Genomic DNA, 15,176 nt, shown 5'->3' with positions numbered 1-15,176 from the left:
TTTTGTTCTTTAAAAATTCAAAACCTTATTTTCAAGATGGGAAATGGTATTGACACTAATGTTGGCAAAATTACTAGATATCAAGTAAAATTTCTAAACATTTACTATAATTGCAAAAAATCAAGCTTTTATTCTATTTTAGAGAGATGTGCATCTCAAAATATTGTTGCGTGGAATATTCACAGTACGACAGCTGTCCACACCACTGAGGATGATCACAGCACAGTACTCGCACAGCACAGCACAGCACTCGACTGTGTCTTCTTATCCTGGGAGTCTGTCGCACTTCTTTATCTTCAGCACGACCATCGAATACCGCTCAGTAACACTACCCCCTCTAGGGACAAGCACAGTCCCGGTGCACTCTACGTTAGTGAAACAGAACGTGCATAATAGGGCTTCAGGCGGGACACATGCACTATTTCAGAGGATGGCGCTCAGGACGAGGATTTCGGAGGCACAGATTCAACTTCGTATGTGACGTCGGTAACGGGGCGAAAAACTCGGTAAAAGCCTGTGTAACGGGGCGAAAGTTTTTCACACAAGCTCACGCGACGGCACGGGGAGTCACAGCAAGACGAGTGACCCAGGAGTGTAGTGGACGTCACGGTGGTGACTGTCGTACCGGAACTTTTGAGAGTCTTGGGATGCTGAGAGCCTGCATGAGCTATCCGGCGGGCATCATGAGCGTGCGCTACGGCATCACTGGCGTAAGTACTGGTGGCGTCTGCCGCGGGTCGTGAGGTGTCGAAGGAATGTAACGGGTGTCGGCCAAATGAATAACAGATAAAATGGAGAGTATCCAGCGGTAGAATGAACAGATGAATTCTAGGCCAATGTCACAAAGGGTAGATGAACGTCCCAATGCCGGTGGTCGTCAGACATACATGGACAGCATGTCTGTGAGGGTACGGTTTAGATGTTCCGTGAGGCCGTTGGTGTGGGAGTAATTGGCTGTGGTGAATTTGTGGCGGACGGAGCACGAATGGAGAATTTCGTCAACCACTCGCGACAGGAAGCAGCGGCTACCGTCAGTTAGTCGTTCACGAGAGGCATCATGATGTAGAATCACGTTTTCTAGGAGGAAGACAGCAACGTCTGTGGGGCAGCTGGTCGGGATGGCTTGGGTAATAGTATACCGCGTAGCATAATCGGTGGCGACGGCGATCCATTTGTTCCCTGAAGCGGAAACTGGAAAGGGCCCAAGAAGGTCAACACCTACACGGGAAAACTGGTCAGTGGGTATGGGGATAGGCTGCAAATGGCCTGAAGGCAAAATTGTGGGCTTCTTTCGACGCTGACACAATTCACATGCGGCAATGTATTACTGGACGGAGCGGTAGAGCCCCGGCCAGTAGAAACGTCGGCGCAGGCTGTCGTATGTGCAAGAGACACTCAGGTGGCCAGCCGTAGGAGCATCATGGAACTGGTCAACGATGGTGAAACGCAGATGTTGGGGAACGACGAGCAAAGGTCTGCGCCGTCTGGTCGCATATTGCGTCCGTGTAGTATGTTCTCGTGGAGTACATATAAGGCAAGAGATGGATCAGGGCGGTCGCAGGTCAGGTGGAGGATAATGAAATGGAGCAAAGAAGGATCTAAGTGTTTTTCGTCGGCAATGTTAGAAAAGGCCGACACAGGCAAGACACATGCGTCATCATCAGAGTCGGTAGGATAAGGGGAATCGACAGGATTACGGGACAAGCAGTCCGCATCTTGGTGAAGCCGGCCGGACTTGTACACGACGGAAAATGTATACTCTTGTAATCGAAGCGCCCGACGCCCCAAACGGCTTGTAGGATCTTTGAGGGAGAAAAGCCAACACTTGGTATGATAGTCTGTTATAACAGTAAAAGGGCGGCCAGACAACTAAGGGCGGAATTTTGTAATAACCCTAACAAGTGCCAGGCAATCTCGCTTTGTGATAGCAACTAAGGGCGGAATTTTGTAATAACTCAAACAAGTGCCAGGCACTCTCGCTCTGTGATAGAGTAATTTTGTTCGGACGTAGGTAGGAGGCGGCTGGCATACTCAATCACCCTTGTGCGGCCGTGTTTTCGCTGGGCAAGTATAGCTCCAATGCCATGGCCACTTGCGTCGGTGCGGAGCTCAGCATTGGCTGATGGATTGAAATGGGTCAAGACGGGTTGAGTTTTGAGAACAGCATTATAGAATTTAAATTATATCTTACCTTGCGAAACTTTGAAAAATATATATATATTATAAACTATAGAAAGGGATAAAACGAATTCAGTTTATTTCAATTCGCTAAGTAAAAAGGTAAGCGCCACTCACGGCTGTGCATTCGGCTTTATCGACTATTCAAGCTGCTCCGAATAAAAATTCCAAGCGAGAGAAAAATAAAATGCATGTATCGCCGCTACGGCTGCGTAAATGGAGAAGCCGCCGCGGCTAACGGGTTCAGACTGAGCATTCTGGCGATGTGTTGCGACGCGTTTTCAGAGCTTGACACAGCGTACGGGCGTTGAACTCTCCCACCTTCTCTCTGTTTTTACCCTACCAATTTCTTTCTACACCATATGTTTTAACATAACACATACGGAGAAGGTAAATGGGACACAGAAGACTAACTTCGCCGCACGCTTGTTTCTTTATCTATGATACTACCACGGAGTAAGGAAGACGATCGACGTAGAGGAAGAACAGGGTTTCAGTAGAGAAGGAGGTGGAAGTAGCTCGGCTGAATGCGACGAGGACCAGAATTGCCACGTCTGGCACGACTTTGTCCAGTGTGAAGGCTTCACGTCATAACAAAATTTCTTGACTTGACCACACGCAGCTGCACTAGTGTTGTATTCCCTAATGCACGACTGTCCCTCTCCCCACGACAATAACCATTCTAAACTTCCTTACGACTTTCATAGGTTATACAGGGTTATACCCTGCGAGAAATAGTCTGGCGCGGTCGGTGGAGGTGGACTGTACAGCAATGCTGCCATTATCTACAGTGGTGAGCAGTCTTGTTTAAAGCACACCGACGGTGCTCCGCGGAGCAATTCAGCGCCATTTAGCGTTAGGCCCTGGGTTTGAGTTATGCGCCCCGTGCGCATGCGTGGCCAAAATAAAGAGGTGCCTGCTCGCGTGTTCGCGGCCTCATTTCCACTGTGGTAGCGCATAATGCCGCCAGGTACGCACTTGATATGCAACAGCGGCCGGAAAACCAACGCGTTTCGTGCGAAACACGAAGCGCTCGGCAAGCAAGTGCAAGTGATAACAGATGATCGTGCATTTCAGACACGCACCAGGCTAAGATTTCGAGAATTGGGCCTTGTTGGTTGTTTAATGCGTTACAGGCGTTATGTTTTAGCCCGTCTTTGCATTGGCACATGGGACGTTGCATTTGGCATCCGTACAGATCTAGGAACTTGACATCCTCCAAGAGGAAATCACCGGGGCGGCAAGAGCTGTGTATGCAGTAACGCCGTTAATCCGCTATTTCTTGCGCTTGCTTATCTGGCCGTTTTGATACATTCGAGGAACACTGCGACATTGCGACGGGCTGGCGACCGTTACAGCCTCACAAATGCAGGCAGCGTGGCCCTAACGGCGCAAAGAGTAATCCCAAGGGAGAGGGTGCAGAAGGAAGCGGTGAGCAGGTATCTCATTGACTTTCCACGCATGCGCACTGGACGCATAACTGAAAGCCAGAGCCTAACGTTAGATGTCGCTGACTTACTCCGCACAGCGCCGTCGGAGCGCTCTCGAAAAGACTGCTAACCACTGTACATGGCAGACCGCACTGAAGAAACGATTAATTAACTAATATTAACGAGTCGCTTTTTACCTTCGGCTTCAGGGGTCAACTTCGTATTAAAAACGTTAAGGCTGTCGACGAAAAAATTTAGTCCTGCATTTTACATTTTCTTCTGCAATGAGTTTCAAGATATTTAACTCCTGAAATCTAGATTTTAGCTTGTAAAATTAGCCTTTCACGACGCTTATCTTCATAAAGTGATTTGCTAGGACTATAAATGTCACATTTTACGTTAGCTGCTTCTACGTCAAAAAGTAGGCAAACGACAACGATACTTGTTTTATTATCAGCGCTAGCAACGTCATTTTAAAACTGTGCTTTGCGGATATCAAATTTCACTAACTAAAAATGCTTTTATTTGACGTCGTATATTTTGCACAGAATTTCGGATAAGGAAAATTAAAACTTGGACTGAACGTTTATCGGGACGACCTTCCATTTTTTCAGATAATATCGCCCCTTAATATCAACAGTACAAAAATTGATCAGTGGTGATTAGGTAATTTTAGTTATTTATTGATTTAGTTTGCAAGCTCAGTTGAGCACACAATGTCCTCCATACTTTACACACCACCTACCTGTATAGACTGTCCTGGCGCATCTCTGTGGGATTAAAATAACAATCCGTAAAAAGCAAGAAGAAAAACGATATATGCCTCAGCCAAACAGCGCATTCAGGTAATACGACACAGAATATTCCGGTAATTCTCTCATTTTCTCTAATTTCCTCTCATTGTTTTTAACTTCTCCTCTCAACAATAGTTAAGTATTTAGCCGTGATATCATTGTATACACATATAAACGCAAAGCAAGACAGAATGCAAAAATCAAAGTGAATAGACTAGTCTCAGAAAAATCTCTTAATCTAAGTGAGCTTAAATACTCGTGTTTCACAATATTTTATTGTTTGTAGAATGGCGCAGCAGCAAGTCCAAGCAACGTGTCCGGAACACGATGACGCCGAAATGTTCGAGGTGCGTTCCGAGCGGTACGCGGCTGCCAACGCGGCCATATTGGACGCCTTCAACAATGCGTTCGAGATCTGCGATGACCAGTCGGCGCAGCAGTTCATCGACGTCGGATGCGGACCTGGAAATTTTACGTTCAAGTATGGAGCGATGTTGATGATGCGTGAGGGGAACGTTGTTTATAAATTGCGAGAAGGAAAAAATTGCGAGGTAGAGAAAGGCGGAAGCCTGAGGTCTCATCTTGTCTAGCGTTCCAGCCATCTGCAATCCCACATTTGAACGCGCGCCAAGGAACGCCACGCGACAGGAGCGATGGCGTACCATCCAAACACACACTTGACGGAGAAAGTGTGACAGATACTGCGCCTTTCCTCTAGCTACCATAGTTGTGGCTGCAGGAAGAAGGAAAAGAAAATGCACGGGCCTACTACTGGCTCTGTAGCTGAGCCCCCTCCGCGGCCTCGTGCGGACAGAAGAGAGAAAGTAAAGAAAATAAAAAGAAGAGGGAAAGAAAGACGCGCACCGCAACAGCCGTCATCCACCACCACCTAAGTGGTGGCGGGTGCACTGACGGCCTACAACAGATAAAAATTTCGGGACTGGCTAGCCCCCGCCGAAAGCGGCGTTGACCTACCGTCGCAGCCGCGTAGGGCTAGGAATAGCCACCCTTCACCACCTCCCTTGTCTAACGTTCCTGCCATCTGCAATTCCACACTTGAATGCGCGCCTAGGAATGCTACGCAACAGCCGCCGCGAACGCGGGTGACACTTTGTCCACGGCAGTATGAGCCATTAAAGGCTGTCGCCTTGAAAAACAGAGAAATAAAAGGGACGTCTCAATATTTGGGGATATTCGATGCGAGTACAACAGAAATGACAACACTTGAGCGCACTAGGTCGGGACGGTACCGTTAAATAAGCACAAATTAAGGGGCTTTCGAGCTTACAGTTTAAACCTGCTGGCTAGGTCTGCTTGGAGACTTCCCCTATCCGACATATAGATCCACAACGTGTTGTCGCAGTTTCGCAGTCTACTGCGGGTGAAATGTAGGGTTAGTGTCCATAGGAATTCATGATACCTATATATTCCAGTGGATATCATTACTGAGTGCGCGGTAGAAGTAGGCGGTAGGATAGTTAGAGAGGATACCGGCAAGCTGTCTAAGGAGACGAAAGATTTGATTAAGAAACGCCAGAGTATGAAAGCTTCCAATCCAGCAGACCAGATCGAATTGGCCGAGATATCAAAGCTAATCAATAAGCGCAAGGTGGCCGATATAAGGAAGCATAACATGGAGAAAATTGAGCACGCTGTAAAGAGCGGGGGAAGCCTTAAAGCGGTAAAGAAGAAATTGGGCATAGGCAAAAACGAGATGTATGCGATAAGGGACAAGGCGGGCAACGTCATCACTAATATGGAAAAGATAGTAAAAGTAGCCGAGGAGTTCTATACAGATCTCTACAGTAGCCAAAGTAGTCAGGACCGTAATGAGATTGGCGGTAGGGAAAAACAGTCAGACGTTCCACCAGTGACGAAGGAGGAGGTCAAGAAAGCACTAGAAACTATGAAAAGGGGGAAATCAGCTGGAGAGGATCAGATAACTACAGATTTGCTGAAGGACGGCGGGGATATCGTGCTAGAAAAACTGGCCACCCTGTATATGCAGTGCCTGGCGTCATGGACGGTACCGGAACCATGGAAGAATGCATACATTATCCTCATTTATAAGAAAGGGGACTCTAAGGACCTTACAAATTACAGACCAATCAGCTTACTGTCTGTTCAGTTCAGTTCAGTTCAGGCGTTCAGTCGTGTCCGACTCTTCGTGACCCTATGGGCCATGTCACGCCACGCTTTCCGGTCTCTCACTATCTTCTTAACATCACATAGCTTCATCTGCAATGCCTTTAGAATGCCATCTAACCATCGCGTTCGCTGCCTACCCCTTTTCCGGCGACCCTCAACCTTTCCCAACATCAAATCTTTCTCCAGCGACTCCTCTCTTCTCATCAGATGACCAAAGTAGCTGAGCTTTAACTTTAGAATTTGACCCTCCAATGAGCAGTCAGGGTTTATGGTCGACAATATCGACTGATTTGATCTTCTGGCAGTCCAAGGAACTCTTAAGAGTCTTCGCCAGCACCACAATTCAAACGCGTCAATTCTGCTGCGGTCAGCCTTCTCGCATCCATACATCACAACTGGAAAGACCATAGCACGGGTTATACGGATCTTGGTTGGTAGACTAATGTCTCTGCTCTTTACTAGGCGGTCAAGGTTAACCATTGCTCTTTTTCCCAGAAGCAGGCGTCTCCTAATTTCATGGCTGCAGTCTCCTTCCGAGGTAATCTTGGCGCCCAAGAACAGAACTGTCTGTTACGTATAAGGTATTTACTAAACTAATCGCTAATAGAATCAGGACAACCTTAGACTTCAATCAAGCAAAGGATCAAGCAGGGTTTCGGAAACGGTACTCTACTATCGATCATATCCATACCATCAATCAGGTGATAGAAAAATGCTCGGAATATAACCAGCCCTTATACATAGCATTCATTGATTACGAAAAAGCATTTGACTCAGTTGAAACCTCGGCGGTGATGCAGGCATTGCGAAATCAGGGGGTGGACGAGCCGTACGTGAAAGTGCTGGAAGATATATACAGTGGCTGCACAGCAACCATAGTTCTGCATAAAGAAAGTAACAAAATTCCTATAAAGAAAGGTGTTAGGCAAGGAGACACAATCTCCCCAGTACTATTCACAGCTTGCTTAGAGGAAGTATTCAGAGACTTGGAATGGGAGCAGTTAGGGATAAGGGTAGATGGAGAATACCTCAGTAATCTGCGATTTGCTGATAACATTGCCTTGCTAAGCAACTCGGGAGATGAACTACAAATAATGATTGATGACCTAGACAGGAAAAGTAGAAAGGTAGGCTTGAAAATCAATATGCAGAAGACTAAGGTAATGTTCAACAGCCTCGGGAAGGAACAGCAGTTTACATTAGGTAGCGAAGTACTGGAAGTAGTAAGCGAATATGTCTACTTAGGACAGGTAGTAACCGCAGATCCGGACCATAAAAAGGAAATAACAAGAAGAATAAGATTGGGATGGAGCGCATTTGGCCGGCACTCGCAGATTATGTCTAGCAGCTTACCGGTATCGCTAAAGAGGAAAGTATATAACAGTTGCATCTTACCTGTACTCACCTATGGCGCTGAAACGTGGAGGCTAACCAAGAGAGTTCTACTTAAGTTGAGGACAACCCAGAGGGCTATGGAACGAAAAATGGTAGGGGTAACATTAAGAGATAGGAAGCGTGCAGAGTGGGTCAGAGAAATAACTCAAGTAACCGACATTCTAGTGGAAATTAAGAAGAAGAAATGGACATGGGCAGGACATGTAGTGCGAAGAGAGGATAACCGATGGTCGCTTAGGGTAACAAACTGGATTCCAAGGGAAGGAAAGCGCAGCAGGGGGCGGCAGAAAGTTAGGTGGGCGGATGAGATTAAGAAGTTCGCAGGGGTCAAGTGGATGCAGCTAGCACGGAACCGGGTTAAGTGGAGAAATATGGGAGAGGCCTTCGCCCTGCAGTGGGTATAGTCAGGCTGATGAGGATGATGATATATTCCAGTGCCGACTTCTTATTTCACAGACCACCTACGATGCCTTTATTCAGGTACAAAGCAATTAAGGACATCCTGAACAGATTGTGAAAATATGAAATTTCTTTACCAAGGCGAAGTATTTTTAAAATACCCCGAAACGTATGGGGGCGCGCATTGGGCGAGCGACCCGTAGAAGCACATGTAAACACAACTTACCGCAACATTTTTATCTTTTCGCAGAAGGCCAGAAGGGGTGGCCGAGCGGTAAGCGTTGGCCAGCGCACTGAAGAAATTTGTGACAAAGTATCTTGCGTCATTGCGGAGGCAGTCTACTTTTAGATCTCCCCGAACAATCTTTGTTGGGCGATTTGCTAAACATCCATTATTAATTTAAACACAGAATAATCTGTGTTGTGAATTCAGACACCCCCAAAAGGCTCACTGCAAGCTGGGTGTAGCGAATCGCAAAGTTTTGTTTACAGTATGATATGCTGCCGCATTAGATAAATTAGCTTGATAAAACTATCGCTCAAGTGATACATCCTAGACAGTTTTACATTTAAAAAGGAATTCTCAAACGCCAGACGACAATACTAGTACGAACCGAATGAGAATCGCGCATGGCAGCAGACGACGGCGTAGCTGAGGATACCCACCGCGGCTGCTAAGCTCAGGAGCGTCTCCTAGTGACGGAGCCGTTGGGGCATGGTCGTTTGCAACTGAGCGCGGTCAGTTTATTCAGCTGTTAACAGTACCTCAAGTCATCAGACCTGCAGTACTTGCAAGCGAATGTAGTGTGCTCTGCAGCAATTTCGGACTGCGTGAAAAGCTTGTCGGAATGGGATAATCAGCGCTACAGTGAAAATCTGTACATTGGCGGCGTTGTGCACCCAGGGCCCATTTGCTACGCCTCTAATGCACTGGCAAGTTACTAGACTGACGCGGGCGCTCAGCCGCTATTAGACATAACATTGTAGTGTATTTGATTTTTTCTCCAAGTCGCTTCTTCAGAGGCCGTCCAGGTATATAAGTCCGTGGAGGCATACAATTATTTTGAATCAGGTGGGGGCGCGCAAGGTCATCAGCGGGCATATACGCTAGATAAATATTTTTCCTTTATTTTCTTTTTCCTCGTGATATCGCTGTGGCTCTCATATATCGTTCTGCGCTTTCTTCGCGGTTTCCTCGACTTTCTTTTCTTCTTTCCGTGCGGCGCAGACCATGCAGCGTAATTCCGTCTCCTGAACGGGTGGGTCCCGCAACTTCTTTTTCCTCACTGGTTACCTCTAAGCGGGTTAAACGGCGATAGTTACCGAAAGGTGTCTCTGAACGCAACTTAAGCTAACATACACTAACTGAAGGCAGGAAATTATAACGGTGAAGGTAATTGATTAGTGTTACCATTGTCATGCCATCCCCTCGTGGCTCTGTTCAAGGCTGGTTTTGCGGCTATTAAGAAATGCAAACACTACATATTGTAACTTAAAGGGGAACACACCCCAGGAATGAGCTTGGTAGCTTCTCGTAATGTTGCGATAAAAATAATAAAAAGTTGCTATTACAGAATTCGTTTTTAGTCGATTATTGCGGAGGTAAGTAGTGTCAATCCATTGCGCCATGGAAGCAACGGCTACGGCACGCTTTAAACCCACTATTATTTCTTTTTACAATATTTCCGCTATCTGTCGCCAGGTGACGCTGGTCATCAGACCCTACCGTTAAGGGTACGGAATCACGCGACCATGCAGGGCGTGCCCGGACGTCGGAATAGGAATAATAATAATACTAATAAAAATCTGCGCGGTTTCCTCGACTTTCTTTTCTTCTTTCCGTGCGGCGCAGACCATGCAGGGCGTGCCCGGACGTCGGAATATGAATAATAATAATAATAAAAATCTGCGCGGTTTCCTCGACTTTCTTTTCTTCTTTCCGTACGGCGCAGACTATGCAGGGCGTGCACGGACGTCGAAATATCAATAATAATAATAAAAATCTGCGCGGTTTCCTCGACTTTCTTTTCTTCTTTCCGTACGGCGCAGACCATGCAGGGTGTGCCCGGACGTCGGAATATGAATAATAATAATAATAAAAATCTGCGCGGTTTCCTCGACTTTCTTTTCTTCTTTCCGTACGGCGCAGACAATGCAGCGCGTGCCCGGACGTCGTAATATAAATAATAATAATAATAAAAATCTGCGCGGTTTCCTCGACTTTATTTTCTTCTTTCCTTACGGCGCAGACCATGCAGGGCGTGCCCGGACGTCGGAATATGAATAATAATAATAATAATAATAATAATAAAACTCTGCGCAGTTTCCTCGACTTTCTTTTCTTCTTTCCGTACGGCGAAGACCATGCAGGGCGTGCACGGACGTCGGAATATGAATAATAATAATACTAATAAAAATCTGCGCGGTTTCCTCGACTCTCGTTTCTTCTTTCCGTACGGCGCAAGCCATGCAGGGCGTGCACGGACTTCGGAATATGAATAATAATAATAATAATAAAAATCTGCGCAGTTTCATTGACTTGCTTTTATTTCCGTACGGCGCAGACCATGCAGGGCGTGCCCGGACGTCGGAATATGAATAATAATATTAATAAAAATCTGCGCGGTTTCCTTGACTTTCTTTTCTTCTTTCCGTACGGCGCAGACCACGCAGGGCGTGCATGGACGTCGGAATATGAAGACTGTCAAAATATTTGCTTACGACTTGCTCACCGCATGCATTCATCGCGACTCAACTTAAATATTAATTTATTTTAATACCTACCGCCTCTACTTAGCCATGATCAATGTTTTCAGAACACAATAACGTCATGCCCGTTATTTTGCGTTTTATTTCTATCAATTTACAAGATTAACCGTGTTTCGGCGGCATCATTACTGCCTTACGCGGCTCGTGCGTGTCGCCAGCCCTTGCAATGTTTTTTTTTCCTTTTTTTTACTTAGCCATGTAGCATGCTTTGGGGACGAGGTACATGATGCCCCCCCCCCCAAAAAAAAAGAAAACACAAAAAAAAACAGAAAACAAGCCGCCTAGGCGACTCGCCTCCTCGACGGGCGGTTCGTCTGAAAACGCGCCAAACATGTGTATTGATAAGTATGCTTTACAGAGTTTTCAGACGCGAAATGTCTTTGCATACCCATATATTAATGGTCTCAAAGTAATGCACCAGCTCCTAACAAACGTGTTTTTTCGTAGGCCAAAGTCAGCTTCTTTGTGAATCGTTCTTTACTTGTATTTTGCTTTTTTTTCCGCGTTACGCAATGCATTTCTAACTCAGACTCTAGACAACGATGGGTTTCAAGTGTCGATTGCCTCCGCAATAATGTAGCATAGTTTGTCAAACACTTTTTTCAAAGCGCTGTCCAACGTTTAACAACCTGCGAAACGAGAAAAGTGTTGCGGTAAGTTTTGTTTACTTGGGTTTCTATGGGTCGCCCTCCCAACTCGTTCCCCCATAGGTTTCGGTAGATCTCTCCTGATGGGGCTAGGGCAGGTAGGTCACCGCCGCTTGCATACTCCCCTGATGGGGCTGGGACAGGTGGGTCACCTCTGCTTGCGGCGGGGGCTAGCCTGCCGCAGAATTTTTATCTGTTGTAGGTCGTCATTGCACCCGCCACCTTTGCGGTGGTGGGCGACGGCTGTTGTTGCGGCGCGCGTCTTTCTCTCCGTCTTCCCTTTCTTTCATCTCTATTTTCTCTTCTGTCGGCACGAGGCAGCGGAGGTGGCTCCGCTACAGAGCCAGTAGCAGGCCCGTGCATTTTCTTTTCCTTCTTCCTACAGCCACAACAACAACTTCTGTCCGCACGAGGAAGCGGAGGTGGCTCAGCTGCAGAGCAAGTAGCATGCCCGTGCATTTTATTTTCGTTCTTCTTACAGCCACAACAACAACAACATACGTTTCGTGGTGTTTTAAAAATACTTAGCCGCGGTAATGAGATTTCATACTTTCACGATCTGTTTTGGGATGTTCATAGTTGCTCTGTACCGAATATAATATCACATGTGTCCCGTGAAGTTAGAAACCTGCGTTAAAATCTTTCGGTTCCCTGTATTCCTAAGAGTGGTAAGCTTACGTTTCATCCCCAGTCGGACCAGCCTGGCGACAGAAGCGCCGCCGAATCATGCTTACGTCACAGATTGGTGTTGGTCTATGGTATGGCATGGTGGGTTCAGTTTATAAAGTCGGCTCAATTTTCATGAGATTTGACGACGAATTCTCTTTCATATCACATATTTTTTGGAAGCCAGTTTTTGTTTACTTCTTTTGTAGTAAAGCACATGACTCAAAGGAGGCGGTAATCTAATGCTGATTACCTAATCATAAGTCACGTTTACCTTTCTGCTGTTTATGGGGTTTTGAACATATTCTTGTGAGCACATAACCTTTCAGATAGATGAGTTCGTAGTGCACCTTTTACATATCGATTGTTTCCAGTGCATTTATGGGCATTAAACAAAATAGGAAATAAGAATAATGCCGGCCAGCCACGGTGGTGTAGTGGTTATGATGCCCGACTACTGTACCGAGGTACCCGGTTTCGATACGTACCACCGGTAGCTGCAATTTGATGTTGTTGTTGTTGTGGCTGTAGGAAGAGAGAAAAAAATGCACGAGCCTGCTACTGGCTCTGTAGCTGAGCCACCTGCACTGCTTCGTGTGGACAGAAGACAAAATAGACAAGACATAAAAAAGGAGAGGGAAATAAAGACGCGCGCCGCAACAACAGCCGTCGTCCATCACCAGCGAAGCGGTGACTGGTGTAACGACAGCCTATAACAGAAAAATAATCAGTGGCAGGCTAGCCCCCGCCGCAAGTGGCGGGACCTACCTGTCTAAGCCCCATTAGGGCCAGGATCAGGCACCCTTCACCCGCTAAAACCTGCGTTTTAATTGAGACAAAACGGAGAGGTGCCCGTGTGTTGTGTGATGCCTGGGCACGCCAAAGCTGCTCAGGTGGTCGAAAAGCTCCGCATCCTTTCCCTTAAGGCGCGGATCAGGCGTCGGCAGACACAAGCGTTACAGATACTGCACCTGCCGCATCCTCTGAGCCAAATATTATAAATTAATGCCCCTTAAGGTCATAATTTTTATTTGCGAGCCTAAACATGATGCACGCTAGAAACTACATTCGTTGTAAGTACGTTCACTTGCATGTTCATTTTCGGCTCTACAAAATTAATAATTTGTATTCTTTAAAGGTGATACAATGGAGAGAAGTCACTGGGACGTGCATTTCGAGTGCGCTCGCTTATCAACAGCCAAAAAAATAAAAAGACAGCTTCTACTCGTGCAAAGGGAATCTCAGTATGGTACGGCAGACTGTGGTATACGAGGTTTAACGTGCCAATGCGTTATCGGTAAGGACGGACACCATAGTGGAAGACACAAAAATAATGTCGACCACTTGCAATTTTACTCTTGTATCAGGCAGCTTACATCTCGCTGCCACTCACAAGCAGCGGCCGCAGCTGGAATTATTCCCGCTGTGATTCACAAGCGAGCATTCTATGTGCTCATTTTTATTCAGCGCTAAGGAGCGTTTGCTTTAGTTATATCTTCAACTCCTATGTCAGTTTGTTTTACTGGACCACCTTAACGTCAAGGCATTGTTCTATAGTGCTAGAGTAAATTTAAACAAAAGTGGCACGTTGCATCTCTCACAATGGATTCATTTGCCTTTTAAAACAAATAAGCCTGACGTTTCAATGGGACTTGGTAGCGACGAAGCGAAGAAACCGCACTGCTGCATTCTGGTGCTGACAGTACCGACATCGGCCTGATAAAAGGGGCTTTGCATTTGCAAGTACTCGTTTCTTTGAGTGCCTGGTCAGGAAGATTCCTGAAGTTGGCTTCAGGTTTCACGTCGATGTCTTCTCGTTCCGCGCCATGTCATCCCTTGGGTAGGCCCAGTTTTCGCAGGACGTTCTGTTGTGTTTGCTTATACTGGGAGCAAAATTGGCTTTCTTCTTGGAAGGCGACAGCCTACATTTGGCTAAGTGCTTCGTGTTGGTCATGACAAAGTTTCTGACGGAATACGTTCAGGACAGAAGCTATCTTTCAAGACGCTCAGGAGAGCAGCAAATAATGATTCCGGTATTCGAGCGCCTACTGTCAGTACAGATAAGTTACGGCGGATATTCCCTACATTCTTTGTTGTGGAAAAAGTGAAGGTTCCCACTGTCTTGCAATTATACCGAAAGAGCTTCGTTCATTGTTGGATCCGAGTAAAAATCCGAGATGCGAACATATCGCCTGCGTGCTCTTCTTGTTGCAGGCATTTACTGCCTCGTCTCCCTCCATGTCGGCGGCTCGTGGCAGCTGACTGTTCCGACAATATGCTCAAGTTCGCCGCCAAGAAGTACCCGCACCAGACGATCGACTATCTGCAGCTCGACATCATGGGGGACGTCGATAAGTTCGTGCGGGAGCAGGGCCAGTTCCAGAGGGTCTACTCATTCTTCATGCTGCAGTGGGTGAGAGACCAACGCCAGGGCATGCAGAACTTCAGAAAACTAATGGCACCTGGGGGAGAGTTTTTCACCGTTTTGCTAACAACTTCCTACTTCTACGACTTGTTCGAGGTTATGCTGGAACATCCGCATTGGGCAAAGTACAGGGAGGTAAGTTGCGTAGTGCTGTGATTCACGACCTTTTATACGGGCAATGAATAATGCTCCAATCTATTTCTGTGCTCGATAGAAATTGAGTGCTTTTATTTAGCCAGTATGGCTTGCAAACGCTCATATAAACATACAACGTGTTGTTCATGAACACTGGTGAAGTCATAACTATTAATTGTCATAATATTTA

General features: G+C 46.4%; 1 protein-coding gene across 2 annotated transcripts in view; it reads left to right on the top strand.

The window, feature by feature from the left end:
* LOC146209608 (4-vinylphenol methyltransferase 1-like) overlaps nucleotides 1–15,176 on the top strand; it is a 39,803-nt gene that overhangs the window by 12,355 nt on the left and 12,272 nt on the right. The window contains exons 2-3 of one of the 2 annotated variants that reach the window (XM_084602397.1): nucleotides 4,689–4,883; nucleotides 14,641–14,839. In XM_084602397.1, the coding sequence (XP_084458523.1) occupies nucleotides 4,690–4,883; nucleotides 14,641–14,839 (393 nt within the window). In that variant the 5' untranslated portion in view covers nucleotide 4,689. Of the gene's footprint in view, nucleotides 1–4,688; nucleotides 4,884–14,640; nucleotides 14,987–15,176 lie in introns of both variants that reach the window. The other variant, XM_084602387.1, reaches the window with a different exon arrangement.

The sequence above is a fragment of the Amblyomma maculatum genome, chromosome 1 (genome assembly GCF_055883805.1).
Source record: "Amblyomma maculatum isolate TAMU_Amacu chromosome 1, ASM5588380v1, whole genome shotgun sequence".
Lineage (NCBI taxonomy): Eukaryota > Metazoa > Arthropoda > Arachnida > Ixodida > Ixodidae > Amblyomma > Amblyomma maculatum.
This window is presented reverse-complemented; position numbering and strand designations above follow the sequence as displayed.